Source organism: Centruroides sculpturatus, unplaced genomic scaffold, assembly GCF_000671375.1.
Source record: "Centruroides sculpturatus isolate CEXI.00-Female unplaced genomic scaffold, Cexi_2.0 scaffold87, whole genome shotgun sequence".
NCBI classification, from domain to species: domain Eukaryota; kingdom Metazoa; phylum Arthropoda; class Arachnida; order Scorpiones; family Buthidae; genus Centruroides; species Centruroides sculpturatus.
In genome coordinates, this window is record NW_019384414.1 from 294,489 (window position 1) to 310,167 (window position 15,679).

Consider the following 15,679-nt stretch of genomic DNA (forward strand, 5'->3'; position numbering starts at 1 on the left):
AAAAGAGGGGAGGGGAAGGGAGCGGGAAGTACGGACACACAAGTCACAACTATCGACGTAACAGACTGAAGAGGGGCGAAAGCCCGAAACGCGTTTCTGTAAGAAGTAAATGTAGGTGATGGAATTATTTGCCAAGTGTCTATAAATGCACCAAGTTGTGACATAGAATCAGAAGAAACAAGAAAAAGAAGACACGGTTTCGACAAATAACTAAAATTTGGGGAAGTTAACCTATATTAATTCATCTCAGACACTATGTACGGTATGTACAGTACATCTTAAAAATGTATATGTGTGACATGGTCATACATTTATGATTTTTAGTCTATCTGCCATATGAAAATTTGGCTTATGTTGTGAGGTATTCGAAATTTTAAAAATTGATTTTTTGGAATATTATCATTCTAACATTCCATTTTTGAATTATTTTTCATTAAAAACCTGAGGCAGGCTTTCGTAAAGGTTGAAAACATTCAGAGTTTTCTTAAAAGTTCTGTTACTGGTATTTAAAGGTTTTGTTTTTATTTGATTGCTCCAGTAATTTGAAAAGGTGATATTTATAAAACTATAATTTTTTAAGTTTTAAATTTGAAAATTAGTTCAAAGAATTATTGTTTAAAGATATTCATATCTTGCAAGATAAATTTATAATTAAATCCGTATGATTTTTGTCTAAAGAATTATTCAAAAAATAGAATGTTTTAGAAAAATGTACAAATAATTCCTAATATGAAATAAGTAGCTATATTAATTTGAAACTTAGCATTCTATGAACTATAATGCCAGTTGATGACAGACAAATATGATCTTCAATAATATCAATCAATAGAGATGAGGAATAGAAAATATCACTGATCCACATTATTCACAAAAATCATATCTATAAACCAGATTTAATCAGGATCCCTCACATTAGTAAGGCAACAATTTAGCATAGTCACTTAACAAATAATAAAACTGTTCTCTAAGAGAAAACATTGAGACATATTTTTCATGCTCATTTTATGATGCATTATTAATATACATTGAAAATACTAAAGACATTAATTATAAATTTTTCAGTAATATTGAATATAATTTTAATTTCAGTATGAGAATAATGCTAAGTACAGTAGAGCGTCGATTTTCCAAAAGTCAATCATCCGAAAGAATTAAAGTCGGCAAATTTAAATTTTCGCCAGTGCTGTGGCACTTCAATCTTTGGCTATGTCTTGGGCTACTCAAATATTTTAAGTTTTTGATTCTAAATTAACATCTGAAGTATATTTTTTTATTTTTTTTATATTTTTCAATATATTTATTTTGTTTGTACAAAATAAAAAAATAATTTTTAACGATACAATAGTCTTTGTTAGGCTTAACATCGACGAAAATTCAACGCGAAGCGACACACAACGGAGAAAAATTTCAACGTCGGATACATTAAACTATTTTTTGGTACATAAATCGGTTATCCGAAATATCAGTTATACGAACAACCCCAGTCCCCAATTGATTCGGAAAATCGACGCTCTACTGTATTTACAAATGACCAGCAAAACTGTATACATTTATTATTTTATTTTTAAATACAATAGATAAAGTCAACTTAAGATAACCATCCTCCAGACATAAGTATAAAAAAAAGATCTTGTTAAAAGTTTAAAAGATGTATATACTGCATCTTGTTTGAAAAAATGAGAAAACTTATTTTAATTTCAAAGATCAAATATTATAGAATTTACAATATTAAGAGCAAAACTAAATATAAACAGAAGTAATTTTATTTGTTAATAATGTGTATATATATATAATGGTACAGTGAAGCAAAACAGACAGCTAAACTTCTTGGCCGTCAACTGGCTGCTCTAATTTACATATTGAAAATATATCTTCATACTTAAAAATTTACCAAAATATAATAAAAATGTCTTCATATTTCATCCCTTTTTCACACTTCAGAAACCGAACAGTATTACAGTAAAATCGACTATTAATTGGAGTTCTCATCTGCCTCAGTATGTAAAATGTTACAAACTTTCCTCTAGAGACAGCACAATTAAAACTATTTTCAAAAATGACCAACAAAATACATCTTTATGATTACAAATAAATATATGAAAAATAGACACAAAACATGTTATTCATACTGTAAATAACATGACTGCAAATTAAATTGTTAAAAAGAATATCTTTCATTAGCAAATCACACCATTTAATATCTATCAGTTTAATATCAATTTTTGTGAGATTGGCCTCATCACTATGCCAATGAACTGTTGAAGACTAATATGATCAATGAGGCAATCAATAGATAGTGGGATCAACATTTATATCAATATGAAAAAGAAAGAGGAAAAATTAATTATGAAACTGTATATTAATAACCAAATAAGCAATTCTGTTCCTTTATAGAAATCAGAATTGGCTAATTGTGATTCAAGATATGTGTAAATTAAGAGAAAGATGGGAGCCAGAAAACAAACTTTCCTAGGAGAAAGAGACTTCAAGCAAGAAATGAGTAAAGAGAACAACTAAGATCTTTGTTTGTCATTGCTGTAAACAGAAATCCTCAATTGTCTTCCTTGTGAAAAATATCCTTGTGCATGTTATGAAAAAAGCATCCAATAAAGTTCCTTTCCCTGTTGAACTACTGACTAGGAAAAGTCAGCAAATATGAAGTTGTTTTGCCACCAGTCAAGCTAGTGAATGCAATTACTTTAATTGAATATGTATTTATGCAATGGACATTAGACTTGTTGTACTCTCAAACTGCTCTATTTTTCATATCTTATTATGCAAATTGTCTGCAAGTTATGTGAATGCAAACTTCCCCAATGTATATTGATCACATTTAACTAGAATAAATTTTTTGATTGAAACAGACAAGGAAAGTTGGTTTCCCATCTTATACCTCTAATATTCATGCTTTGCATATGTCAAAAAGTAAAACTGCCTGTCATATAGATTGAGTTTGTCAATTTCCAATAACAATAAAACTCAAGTAGTATCCTGATGTAATTAAAAAGGATTGTCTCAACTTAGTACAGAGACCCCATATAATTGTGTTATTTGATTTTAATGTTTGGTATTGGTTTTCCTTATCGGAAGAATTTGAACGACATTTAAATACCTGAACCAGTCAGAGACTTGACAAGTGCATCCTTTCCTTTTAGTATAAGAGGAATTGTTCTTTGTTGTACAGAAGTCATCTCTGTAATTGAAAACCTATCCCTCAGGCAAGCAATCTAATAAAAACAAACTGCATTAAATATTTTTGTGATGTAAGATATATTTTATATTAAAAAATAATTTGGCATGTTATATTTTCTTATGAAAGAAACAGGAAAATCAAAAAGTTAAAATAAAATTTAAATAAAATTAATTTTACCAAGATGTTTGGTGAAATTATTTTCTTAAAACTATTTTTATTTCATCAAAATTTATGAAATCAATATGTGATTAATAAATAATAAAGGAAACTTTATAGTTTTAATACATCTCTTTTTTATTTCTTACTATTAACATACCAAATGAGGATGAAGTGATAACTTGCTGAATTCTTCATTAGAAAATAATGGTTCTTCTACTTGTTTAACTTCTAATCTAATAATTATAAAATTAAATTTTAATTTAAATCAGAATATATTATTTAATTTTTAAATTATTAGCTTATAACAACTTACAATTTTACATTTGGAATTTCAGGATTATGTTTAAACAGAGATGAAATAACTTGCGTCGATAACTTCTCTTCAACTGGTTTGATGTCTCCCTCTTTAACTTTTGTATCATCAACTTTAATATTTTGATCCTTTTTCTTTTTTTTCAATGGTTTCTTTTTACTAGTGACATTTTCAACATTTAACTTTTCACTTTTCTAAATTTATTTAAAACGAATTGACATATCATTTAGAACATTGTATAAAAACATGATTTTACTAATATATTAAACATAAATGTATTATCTTATTTATAATTACATATTTGAATTACAGTATATTTTAATTATTTTCTAGTATTTTGAGATTTCATTACATATATAGGAGTGAAAAACCATTCAAAAAACTATTTTTGTCAACTAAATTTCAATATTTTATCATCAATGGAATGACAATGAAAAAACGATGATATTCACTTAATATATGACTTTTTATTTATTTTTTTACTTTTTCTGCCCTGTGGGTACAAAGGGCACTTTTTTCAAGCCTATCATGGGTTCAGCCAGGCCCAAAACAAAGCAGCCAGTTGGTGAAGAACAAGGCCTCATGTACTTGAAGACAAACCTCACCCAAAAAATTCCTAGGGATTTTTGACCACTTGGATTTGATCCTGGATCTCCCCAGAGTGTTAGACTAATATCTTAACCATCTCAGTTATCCAGCCAGTAATATATGACTTATAAAATTAACAAGAATAAAAATTTATATTGTTTCTTATGCTTTATGTATATTTATTCTATATATATAATATAATTATTGTATATTTCATACTATACATTTACTTACAATTTAAATTATAAAACTTAACATTTGAATTATTACTATTATTTTAATAAAATCTAAAATTTGAAAATTTCAGAACAGTTTCATTTCACTTAAATGCAAAGTTTAATGAGCAATTATTTATTGTGACATCATCACAATGCTCGGCTGCAAATTTCTCTGTCTCAAATTATTAGTGTCTTGCCCCTGTATCATACTTTTCCTGATAACAACAGAGAACTAGCCAGTCATCTATGTAACTCCATTCAGGAGAAAATTTTTTAATGAATTCACATGATTCCAGTGTAGACCAGAAGTTTGTATATAGTTTAGTCATGACCTCTTGCCCCTAATCTTTTCATATCTGATCTCAACGTTCATCTATCTAACACCTGTCTCAAGATTAAGGAAGACATGTCTGTCTTCCTTAATCTGGACAGACAGATGGCAGTGGTAATTTATAGGTCTACAATTTTTTAAATTGCAGCCCAACTAGCATTCATTTTATGTACCATCATCTTATAGATTATATACAGTAATACCCCGAACTTACGCGATAGGTGGGACCAAGCGATAACCGCGTAAGTCAGGGTATAATTTCGCAATTTATGTAAAATCCAAGTCAAATATATATAAGCTAATAAATGTTCTCGTTAATCTTATCTCGTCTTTTGATTCGTTGACGGTTACAAAAAATCACCACATAGAGTCTCTCAAGTCTCCGTAGATATAACAAACACAGAAATAAATAACATAAAATAAATTGTAGCTATGTGTCGATTCCACGTGACATGTCCAAACATGCAAGCTGAACAATAGTGTGGGAGGAGTGAGTAATCAAAAGTTGCATGGCGCTCAAACAAAAGATGAATCGACGAGATTTGAAAATCGCGTAACTCTGGGTTTGCGTAAGTCGGGGTAGCGTAAGTCGAGGTATTACTGTATTACATATAATTGATTAATTGATTAATTGATTAATTGATCTATCTACAAGAAATCCTCATTAGTTCAAAATTCAAGGAATGAAATAATTGCAACTTCAAATTATCTGAGATTTACATATATCTGTACAATATGCCAAATATCATGTAACTGATGTAATGTATTAAGCAAACAAAATATGGCTACATATACAGAATGTTATTTTTGATAATTAATAATTAATAATAATAATATAAATGTAAAGGTAAATAACAAAAATCTGGTGAAAACCTCACAGGTTGCCAGATAGGTTTTATAAAAGTAAAACAGAATTCCTTGAAATGTAGCCCAAATTATTTTTAAAGTGGTCCAAAAAGTAGTAAGTCACCTAATTGTAGACGCTTGTTGCCTAGAGCCCTATAAATATCACAATCTACTACTTGTAGCCCAATCTTGCAATCCCAAAAACCAGCCATATTTTATGAGAGAGAGAGAGAAAAAAAGGATAGTCCATGGGTAAGGTGACATCCAAAAATGTGTTATTGTGAAAGCAAAGCCATATTGATTAGATTAGAGTTGTTCTTGGTCTATTGTTCTCTTGTAGTATGGAGGCATTTCAATCTAAACAAACAAGTTAACATATGCATAACACAGTTTGGACTGAATGTTCACTTTGAATTTCAAAGTAACTATATTTCAAACTAACTGAATTCCTTAACATGTAAATCTCTATATCCCTGGCCAGAACAAACATTAGACCACGAAAACTGATTGGCTATCTATATCCATTATTAATATATGGACCGTTTATTTTGAAAGTGGTGTAAGTCCATTTTTTCTTCTTTCAAGATATTCAAACATTTTCATTTTAGTTGATTCAAAAATACAGTGGTGCCTCGTACAACGTACTTAATCCGTTCCAGGTGCACGTCCGTTAAGTGAAACGTCCGTTATACGAAACGCATTTTCCCATAGAAATACATGTTAAAACATATAATTCGTTCCGCAGCATAAAATAACCGTACTGTACCATAAAAAATGAAAATGGAGCAGACACCAATTATGCCGGGTAGTCAGATGTTGTGAGGAGGAGGTGGAAGAACACTTTCTTTACACATTCATACAGATACAGACTTTTTACACATTGCAGCGGGTCTTTTTTTATTGTTTTTTAATCGGAGTCAGATTCAGGAGAGGCTACCGGAACTTGCAGGGTCAACTTCTCTTGTTCCATCCTTTGTTTTTTGCCCGCTGGCTTCTTGAAAAACATGACCAAGGTGGTCTGTTTCTCTTTCTTCTTTAACACCTGTCGGAAATGACGGACAAAGGTGTCATCGTAGAGATCATTGATCCTGTTGGCCTCAGCTCTGTTTGGATAATGAGTGTTGGTAAACTCCTGAACCTCTCCCCATTCGACAAGAAAGTTTTTGTCAACTTTCACTCCTGATGATTTCTTGCTTTGTTTCAATTGAAATCACCTTTCTGTTTTTTTAGAAGCCATGATGCATTATAAATGACTTAACTTGCCAGATTATATGATACGAATAATTCTTTATTAATTAAGATCACTAAACACTTCTACGAGCTACTCTCGCTCCGTTTGTTTTTTACAACCTCTTTTCGTCCCGCCACCTCGGCATCTACACAATTACATTTCGTTTATTTGAATCGTCAACATATACTGTATTACATTACATTTAATGTTTATTTAAATCATCAACATATATTACATTACATTTCTACTTCAGATATACTAATAATACATTCTAATAATACTAATATATCCTAAAAATAGCAGATTGTCATTGGCAACGGCAAAAGAGTGGAAACATCATTCGCACTTGTTCGAAAAAAGTCCATTGTTCGTCTCACGTAACTGCCGAATGGAAAGTCCGTTGTTCGCAGCAAGTCCGTTGCTCGAGTCACGTAACGGTCAAACAGAAAGTCCGTTATTCGCAGCGTTTGCTATTCGAGACGTACGTTATACGAGGCACCACTGTATAAATAAAGTGTACTAGGTTTGACAATGTTTCTATAACTTTAGAAATATGTAAGTTGATTGCATAAAGATTTCTATGTGAATTTAACTAAACTAATATATTCTTTCTGGGCCATAAATGGACTTACACCACTTTCATAATTATTGAACTGTAAAATTCATTAAATTTCTATTATGTAAAACTCAATTTCACATTGTGTTTTATTCTGATTTTGTTTATATATAATAACAAGAAATAAAATAGTGTTTTTATTCTAAACATTAAAAATATTTACTTTTTGCTAAACTATTTTATGATAAGTTTATCATTATTATGAGCTTACCATTAGACACTGCTTTTCATTTAGGTTTATTACATGGATTTTTTTTTCCATTCCATCAAATTGTACATTTGTTGGCAATATTCATAGTTTTACTCCTCTGTTGTAAGGGGCTGTCCATAAATGATGTCCACACTGGAAAGGAGGGAGGGAGTTAAGACAAGTCGGACAAGGGGGGTTGAGCATTAGTGGGCATCCATTTATTTCATTAAATTTTATAGACTTTATGCATTTTATTATATTTATTCCAAAGTTTCTTGTATGTTTCATTTCTACTTATGGTATCTATCATTCATAAAGTGATGAAGGTTTTAATGGGGGTTGAGTTATGTTGGAATCCAAAGAGGGGAAGAGGTTACAAAAACTTGGACAAACTGGGACAATAAGGGGGAGTAAAAGTTTCAAGGAAAATGCAGATTTAATTTATGGACAGCCCAAGTGCTTAATTACACTGCAGAAAATGGGCTTACACCACTTTCATGATCAATGGTTATACAATGTCATTTACCGATGAATTTTTAAATGATCAAAGAGTATGGTTATTTTAAAATGCTAATTGCAAATTGTTTATAAATAAAAAGTTTACACTAAATTGTATGTATATTATGTGATTTCTCAATTTTTTTCAAAAATGGACTTACATCACTTTCAAAATAAACTGTCCATATATAGATTCTATTAGACTTGAAGCTGCTCTACATTTCTGGAGAGCAACTTTTTATTAGCATCCAGATGGATACATGCATTGAAAAGAACTATAGAACATCTATCTTACAAATTGATAATTAAAATACTTAGCTTTGTTCAAATTCTAGTTGTAATGTATATGCATATGAAATTAAATTTATTGATTTCCTACTCATAAAATTCATAGAAACTCATGGAATACTACAGTTAACAGACAAAATTAGAATTATGCAATAATTTTCTTGTCCTTAACATTTTATAATTGATAATTCTCAATACCTTCATCATCATCAAAATCATAGTTCACTTTTTTAAAACAGATTTCAAACTCTATAATTTTTACAATATGCAAAAATAAATAATTTAATTATATTAAATAAACTTGTTATTTTGTATTAAAAAAGCTATGTCATCCTGGACTGGATTCAAAGGTAATGTTCATGTAAGATTTAAATATAAGATTTAAGAACTTATAAAGCTACTGTATATCAAATTTGTCCATAATGTATAGTTACATTGTCCATAGTTATCAATGTTACAACTGTATAATCATTGCAAATCTGCTTTAAAAAAGGAAACAAACTATGTGGTTTAAAAGTAAATTTTACTTTTTGGAACTATAAGGTTATGGAAAAACAGGGAACTATATTTTACTGATAAGAAAATTAATATACAGTAGAGCAGGGGTGGCCAACTTTTGTGTACATAAGATCTACTTTTTATCTTAAAAATGTGTTGTGATTGACTTGTTGTCGTAGGCATAATCTAAGTAGCAAGGGGGAGGTGTGAAATACATACTATGTTCAGATAGGTAAGAAAAGCCACAATTTAATTTATAACATGAAGAAAAGGTACTTACATTTTAAACATACGAAAAATGTAACTCAACGTTGTCACTTTTGGGGACCACCACTTCACCCTTCCTCTCTCTGCCATGTCCCGACCTACTCTCTCTGTCCTTCTTACCACCTTTCTTTTTTCGGTTTTATGACCCTTTGTCCTTTGTCTACATTTCTTATTTCCCTTTTACAACTGTACACAAATGGATTGCACATGGACTGACAAAACCACATCTGAGGGAGGATGCGGAGGTCCAATATCATTACAGTCACGTTTGCGCGATATGTTCATGCATTGTGATCAATTATTACAAGTGTAACACGTCAAGTCAGTCAAGACATTGCGAGCGATTGACCAAAATTGGCTTCGTGATCGACTTGTTGGCCACCCCTTCAGTAGAGCATCGATTAACCCAGTGTTTCTCAACAGGGACGATATCGCCCCCATGTGGGCATTTTTCCATGTTCAGGGGGCGATTAGCAACAATTTATATTTTGGGGGGCAAAAAACAATTTTCTGGGTGATATAGTAAAACATTATATTAAGAATAATTAGATATTTTATTCGTTATATCATACAATAATTAAACAAATAACATTATACTAGTCACTAGTCTATTCAATGCAGTACAAATTTGGCGTTAGCCTTGGCCCTCGGCATCGGAATTTTGTAGTGAAGGGGGTGATACTAAGTAACAGTTTTATTGAAAAGGGCGACGATTCATTAGAGGTTGAGAAACACTGGATTAACCAAATACCAATCAACCAAAACATCAGTTAACCGAAAGCGTTCCAGTCGGCAAATTCAAATTTCCCCCTCCCCGTCAACCTAAACTATAGACCTACTTTAATGTACTACTTTATGCAAAGTATGTAAGGTATATATTTGTAAGACATGTGATACAAAATACATACAGTACAGTTTTGTGTTTAATATATTTTTTCATAAATGATCAGTTATCTGAACAACCCCAGTCCCAAATTGTTTCAGATAATTGATGCTCTACTGCAGTGTTTTTCAACCTGTGGGTCGTGACCCCCAGGGGGTCGCAAATCCTTACACGGGGGGGGCGCCAGTAAAAGAAAAAGACAAGTGTTTGTAGGTCCTACACTACAATAAAGAAAACTACAGTTTTAGTGAGAAGGCTGTATCTGTTTATTTTACAGTACAATTGGTTTTTCAATTGATATTTAGGTCTCAACAGAAAGAAAATTAAATACGTAGTTTTTAAAATCACTGATATAAATTTAATATGGCCCTGGGGAGTCGCCAGAATTTTTTAACTTGTAAAAGGGTCGCGTATTCAAGAAGGTTGAAAAACACTGCTCTACTGTATATTGAATTTTGCCATTAATGCAATAATTATATGTTTTTGTGTATTCTGTTATTCAAATTTTTACATTAACAATGAGGATAGTTGAAACATTGATCTTCATTTCACTACATACGCTATAATTTAAATATTAATAAATAAATTCAGTCTATTACTGAGTTTTTATGAATACAGAAAACATTGATCATCTGTTTAGGTTGATCAGATCAGAAGAAAGACATGATCCGTTCTTTATTTCAGTATAAATATGGATAGTTGTTTATAAACTATACACCAACGTTTTTTCTCTTAATTTTATTTAAATATGTAAATATTTCAAAAATTGTTTTAGCGGGGACAAAAAATGAATGAATCATTACTACTTTGAGATATTTTCATGTATCTTTGTCGGGTCGTTTCATTTGGAAATTTTAGTGGGACATTACTTTTCTATAGTAGTATCTACGGTTAAAACTTGTTCGTGATACAACAGTAATTAAACAGTAAATAAAATAATAAATACACAAAAATTGGACTAAAAATCAAAACATGTTTTCCATATTACAGATAAGTGCAGAGTGATCTTGATTTTATATCGAATTCTATTATATTACTTACTTAGTTACATTATATATACTTACTTCAGACGATTCTTTTTGTGAAGGTTTAGACTTTTTGATGGAATCTGTGGTCACGTTTATCAATAAATCCATGATTTTTATTACACGTGAAATAACACATGACCCAGAGTCTTTAAGCTGCAGCGACCCCTAATGAAAAAAGTATTTTAAAAATATAAAATATTACATTTTTATTTTAATACGTAATATGGCTTAGTTTAATCGATTTTTTTCATTAAAATTAATTTTTAATAATAAAATAGTTGATTATATAATATTTAAAGATTATAGCTTATAGTAGAATAAATAGGGTGTTTTTTAAGCTCTACGCTCTCTGGGCACTAAAACGACCTTTCTTTAGCAAGCCTTTTAATTTTTTTTTACTCTTTTCGCCCTGTGGGCGAAAAGAGTAAAAAAAGAGGGCATCTTTTTGCAGGCCCATTATGGGTTCGGCCAGGCCCACAATGGGGCTGCCGGGTGGTGAGGGACGGGGCCCGACATAACCGAACGGACCACCCCCCGAAAAATTCCTGGGGATTTTTCGACCCGTTCGGATTCGAGCCCGGGTCCCCCAGAGCAATAGGCTGCCACCTTGACCGCACGGCCATCCGGCCGCCCCTTTAGCAAGCCTATTGTAGATTCGGCTAGGGACACAACGGGGAGGCAGGATAGTGAGGAACTGGACCCGACATATCCGAAGAAGACACCAAAAAACTCATGCGACATATCCGAAAGGGACACCCCAAAAAACCATCCGGATTCAATCCCAGAGCGGTCGGCTACCATCTTAGTCGCTCGTCCATCGGCCATCTGAAGCGATAGGGCCTAGGACTGTTTTCAAAATTTCGTTGCATTTGCGATAAATATATAAATTCAGTTGGAAAATGTAAAGTAAATTAGAAATTTTGCAATCATGTAGTGGTTTTTCACAGTAAAGAAAAGGAAATTTGAAATAAAAACAAAATGAAACTTATTTTTTCTCCCTCTTTTATCATCTTCAATGTCGTTGTCGAACTACAACCAATCCCATTGCGGCCAAGCCTGTCTGCAAGAAGGCTCAAATAACCCGTAATTTTCTGTTGCCGTGTTAACAAATCGATGAATTAACTTAATGCTATCAGCTGCGGTAAGACTCTTAGGGACGAGTTTAGTTGCAACGATTATAACTAAAATGGTGCGGATAAAAAAACAATCAAAATGGCTATAAATATGACGACAATTTGACAACATCCATCAAGACTGTTTCGAAAATTGGAGCTAAGAAATTTCATAATCGAAATTGAAGAAGTTCAGATTCCAAAATAATTACCATTTTTCCTCCCCGAGGGCGTTTTTTCATATCCATCGTGGGTTCAGCCAAACCCACAATGGGGGCAGCCGCTGAAAGACAGACCACTTGTAAAAAATTCTGGGATTTCTCACCCACATTCGATTCCGGATATTCCAGAATGGTGGACTAACGCCTTAGCCATTTCGGTCATACGGCCTTCGATTTATAAATATTTTTAATGTGCTCATAAATATTAAATGATGAACAGATGATAAATGTTCGTTAAATCTATAATTCAAATGCAAATTCGAACAAAAAATTTATTGAAATAAATTTCGAATTTAACGGTTAAAAATCTGTTATTTCAGGAATATTGTGTCCATCATCGAACATTTAATAATGGATACTCAAATAAGTACATACAGAAAGTCTATGTATCATAATCCATTGCTTCATAGGGTAAATTATTCTCTTTTTATTATTTTCATTTTACTTTTTTAAGTTAAAAAATAATTTATTTTTGATACAGACGCAAACCGCCAAGAGAATGACGTATTGCATAAGATTACCTGATAAAAACTTTACCTACGGTATGAAGAATATCTGTCTAGATGGGGGAGTAGCCGAAGGTAAGGTTGTTCTGTAAGTACAAGATGTTCGAAGATATTAATATTAATTTTATTCATCTGCAGCCCTTGGTAATTGGCATAAAGGAACATTAACACCTAGTAAATCACCTGGTAAAAACTTCGTTAAAATTAATTATGATGCCGCAAAATTTCGTGCAACAAATGCTGTGGAACAAAAATACTTTAGAGAAGAATTCTGTAAAGGGGAGAAATACTTACTTCGACCACAAAAGACGTTTGGAACCATTAAAATTCCAGATATTATATTCGGAAAACCTAATAAGTGAGTCACCATCTTAATTAATTTTGTATTAAAAAGTGATGTTTTAATCTATATTTTTCTTCAGATACGATGAAAATATATCTTTACTTCTTCAGAATGCTTATTTTCACAGATGGCTTGATAAGATGAAGAAGAAAGAAGTGCAAAAAAGGAATATTTTGGTATTAATTTTAAAATTTTATTATTTGAATTAATTTAGCTAAAGTAAATTTGTTTTTTTAATTTTCATATATTAGCCTCCTCCAAATTTTATAAAAGAAAATATAGTAAAAAATCGGATGCCAATTCTGCCTCCTCCAGCTCCTGTGCAGAAACCGTGGAAAATGGCAAGATTCATAAAGGTTTATATATTTTTAATTAATTCTATATTCTTTGACGTAGGAAAAATCAAAAAGAGCACTCTTTCAGTTAGGCCATCGAGTCGATTGTTGGAACAGAGCTTATGGTTTCCAACCTATTTCCGTTCATAAGCCGATTATAGTGGATGAGGATCTTATAGACAAGAAACCCTATATATGCGACGAAAACAGTCCTCCTATAAACATAGACCAGGTTCTGGAAACTACTTGGAAAGAAAATTCAGGAAAAAGTGAACCGGTACCTTCCAAATTACCATCAATAAAATCTGAAGCGGAAAAGAAAGATGAAAATCTTCATAAATGGATACTTCCTCCCGGCTCTCATTCTGTTTCTACTTCTAAGTTAACGGATAAATATAGAAAAAAGTCACTTATTTCTGTATAATTATTTTATCATTATATTCATTTTAAATCGAAATTAAATGCAAGAAATGCGATTTTCATGAATTCAAGAATGTTTTTAGTTTTAGTAATTTTTTCTGTAAACGTGCTTTATTATCTTTCTTTTCTTTTAATTCCTTTCCGCCCTGCGAGCACTAAAAGGGCCTTTTTTTAATGGAGGTGAGGAACGGGACCCGACATATCAAGACGGACCACCTCCCGAAAATTTCCTGGGGTTTTTTGAGTCTGGATTCGATGCCAGAGCGATAGGCTGCTACCTTAAGCTCTGGATCTTCCGGTCGTCCGTGCTTTATTATCAACACCCAGTGGCGCGTTATTTTATGGGCATAAAGGGCAATTGCCTGGGCCCCACCAGTAGGGGCCCCAAACAAATTTTTTATAAGAAAATATTTCCCCAAAAAATTCCCTCGAAGAAAAATGTCTGAAAGGCCCCCTAATTCAAATTTGCCTGAGTCCATGAAGCTATAACGCGTTACTGTCAATACCAGTCTCAAAATCAGTAAAATTATCTATTGAAATAACGGAGTTTAATTTAGGCCTTCACAAATTACCATATAACTTTTGAAATTTTGAACTATAAAGTTAATGTTTTATTCTAGTCTGTTTACTGGTAACTTGGACTGAAAAATTGTCCAAAGAGCAGATTTTAGAGAAATCGGGAGAAATTAGAAGCATTCTTAACACTATAAATAAACGAAGGAACAGCATGAAAGGTGTTACAGTAGAACGTCGTTTATCCGAATCAATTTTGTGGACTGGGTTTGTTCGGATAACTTATTTTTCGGATAACCGATTATGTACGAAAAAATACATTAATCTATCCCATGTTGAAATTTTTCTCCGTCGCGTGTTGTTTCGCGTTGAATTTTCGTCGATGTTAAGCCTAATGTAAACTTTTTAAAATAATAATCGTGGCTATTGCATCGTTAAAAATTATTTCTTTATTTTTTACAAACAAAATAAATATATTGAAAAATATAAAAACAAAAAAATTATACTTTAGAAGTTAATCTAGTATCAAAAACGTACGATTCAGCATGACACACAGTCCTCAGAAAAACACCACACAAAAGTGCCAGTGCTGCCAGCTAAAAAACACACATCAAAAAAAAAATATTGGAGTAGCCCAAGATATAGCCAAAGATTGCAGCGCCACAGCACTAGCGAAAATTTAAATTTGCCGACTGGAATTCTTTTGGATAACCGTAACCGACGTTTCGGATAACCGGCTTTCGGATAAACGACGCTCTACTGTATTTAGGAAATGGTAGAGAGATAAGCGGTAAGAGAACCAACAAGAATGGAGTATTGGGATATGGTTAAAGGCACTAAACAGAAGTGAATTATAAACTTGATGTCCACAAACCCTTGGATTAAGAACAGAAGAAATTCCTATATATATATAGGTTATATATAGGTTACATAAACATTATGGTATGAAGATTTATAGTCTACCATTATGTGTTCGGATCTACTAGCTCATAAGATGACAAACAGATAACTCAAAACATAGAAGAAAGAATTTCCAATTGAGGAAATTAAGAACGAATTTCCGATTCAGATGACAAGTCAAA

The 15,679-nt window shown here is 31.8% G+C and overlaps 2 protein-coding genes across 3 annotated transcripts in view; one reads left to right on the forward strand and one right to left on the reverse strand.

The window, feature by feature from the left end:
• Positions 1-12,684, reverse strand: part of LOC111619127 (probable ATP-dependent RNA helicase DDX31) — a 57,644-nt gene extending 44,960 nt beyond the window's left edge. Inside the window, exons 1-5 of the mRNA XM_023360792.1 lie at positions 12,472-12,684; positions 11,184-11,312; positions 3,666-3,859; positions 3,510-3,585; positions 3,113-3,227 (exon numbers count right to left, since the gene is read on the reverse strand). Coding sequence (XP_023216560.1) covers positions 3,113-3,227; positions 3,510-3,585; positions 3,666-3,859; positions 11,184-11,312; positions 12,472-12,507 — 550 coding nt within the window. The 5' untranslated portion in view covers positions 12,508-12,684. The remainder of the gene's footprint in view (positions 1-3,112; positions 3,228-3,509; positions 3,586-3,665; positions 3,860-11,183; positions 11,313-12,471) is intronic.
• Positions 12,578-14,131, forward strand: LOC111619128 (cilia- and flagella-associated protein 77-like). Of its 2 annotated transcripts, XM_023360793.1 has the most exons (7): positions 12,578-12,709; positions 12,801-12,891; positions 12,962-13,061; positions 13,125-13,344; positions 13,409-13,505; positions 13,581-13,685; positions 13,753-14,131. In XM_023360793.1, coding segments are annotated over exons 1-7 (951 nt in total). In that variant the 5' UTR covers positions 12,578-12,707; the 3' UTR covers positions 14,089-14,131. The 2 variants fall into 2 exon arrangements, with proteins under 2 accessions (XP_023216561.1, XP_023216562.1); XM_023360794.1 differs by lacking the exon at positions 12,578-12,709 and having other exon boundaries at positions 12,716-12,891.
• The last annotated feature ends 1,548 nt before the right edge of the window (positions 14,132-15,679 follow it).

Coding starts and splice junctions, on each gene's coding strand:
- LOC111619128 (XM_023360793.1), top strand. Junction 13,062..13,124: donor AGATGGGGGAGTAGCCGAAG/GTAAGGTTGTTC, acceptor ATTCATCTGCAG/CCCTTGGTAATTGGCATAAA. Junction 13,686..13,752: donor AAATGGCAAGATTCATAAAG/GTTTATATATTT, acceptor GCACTCTTTCAG/TTAGGCCATCGAGTCGATTG.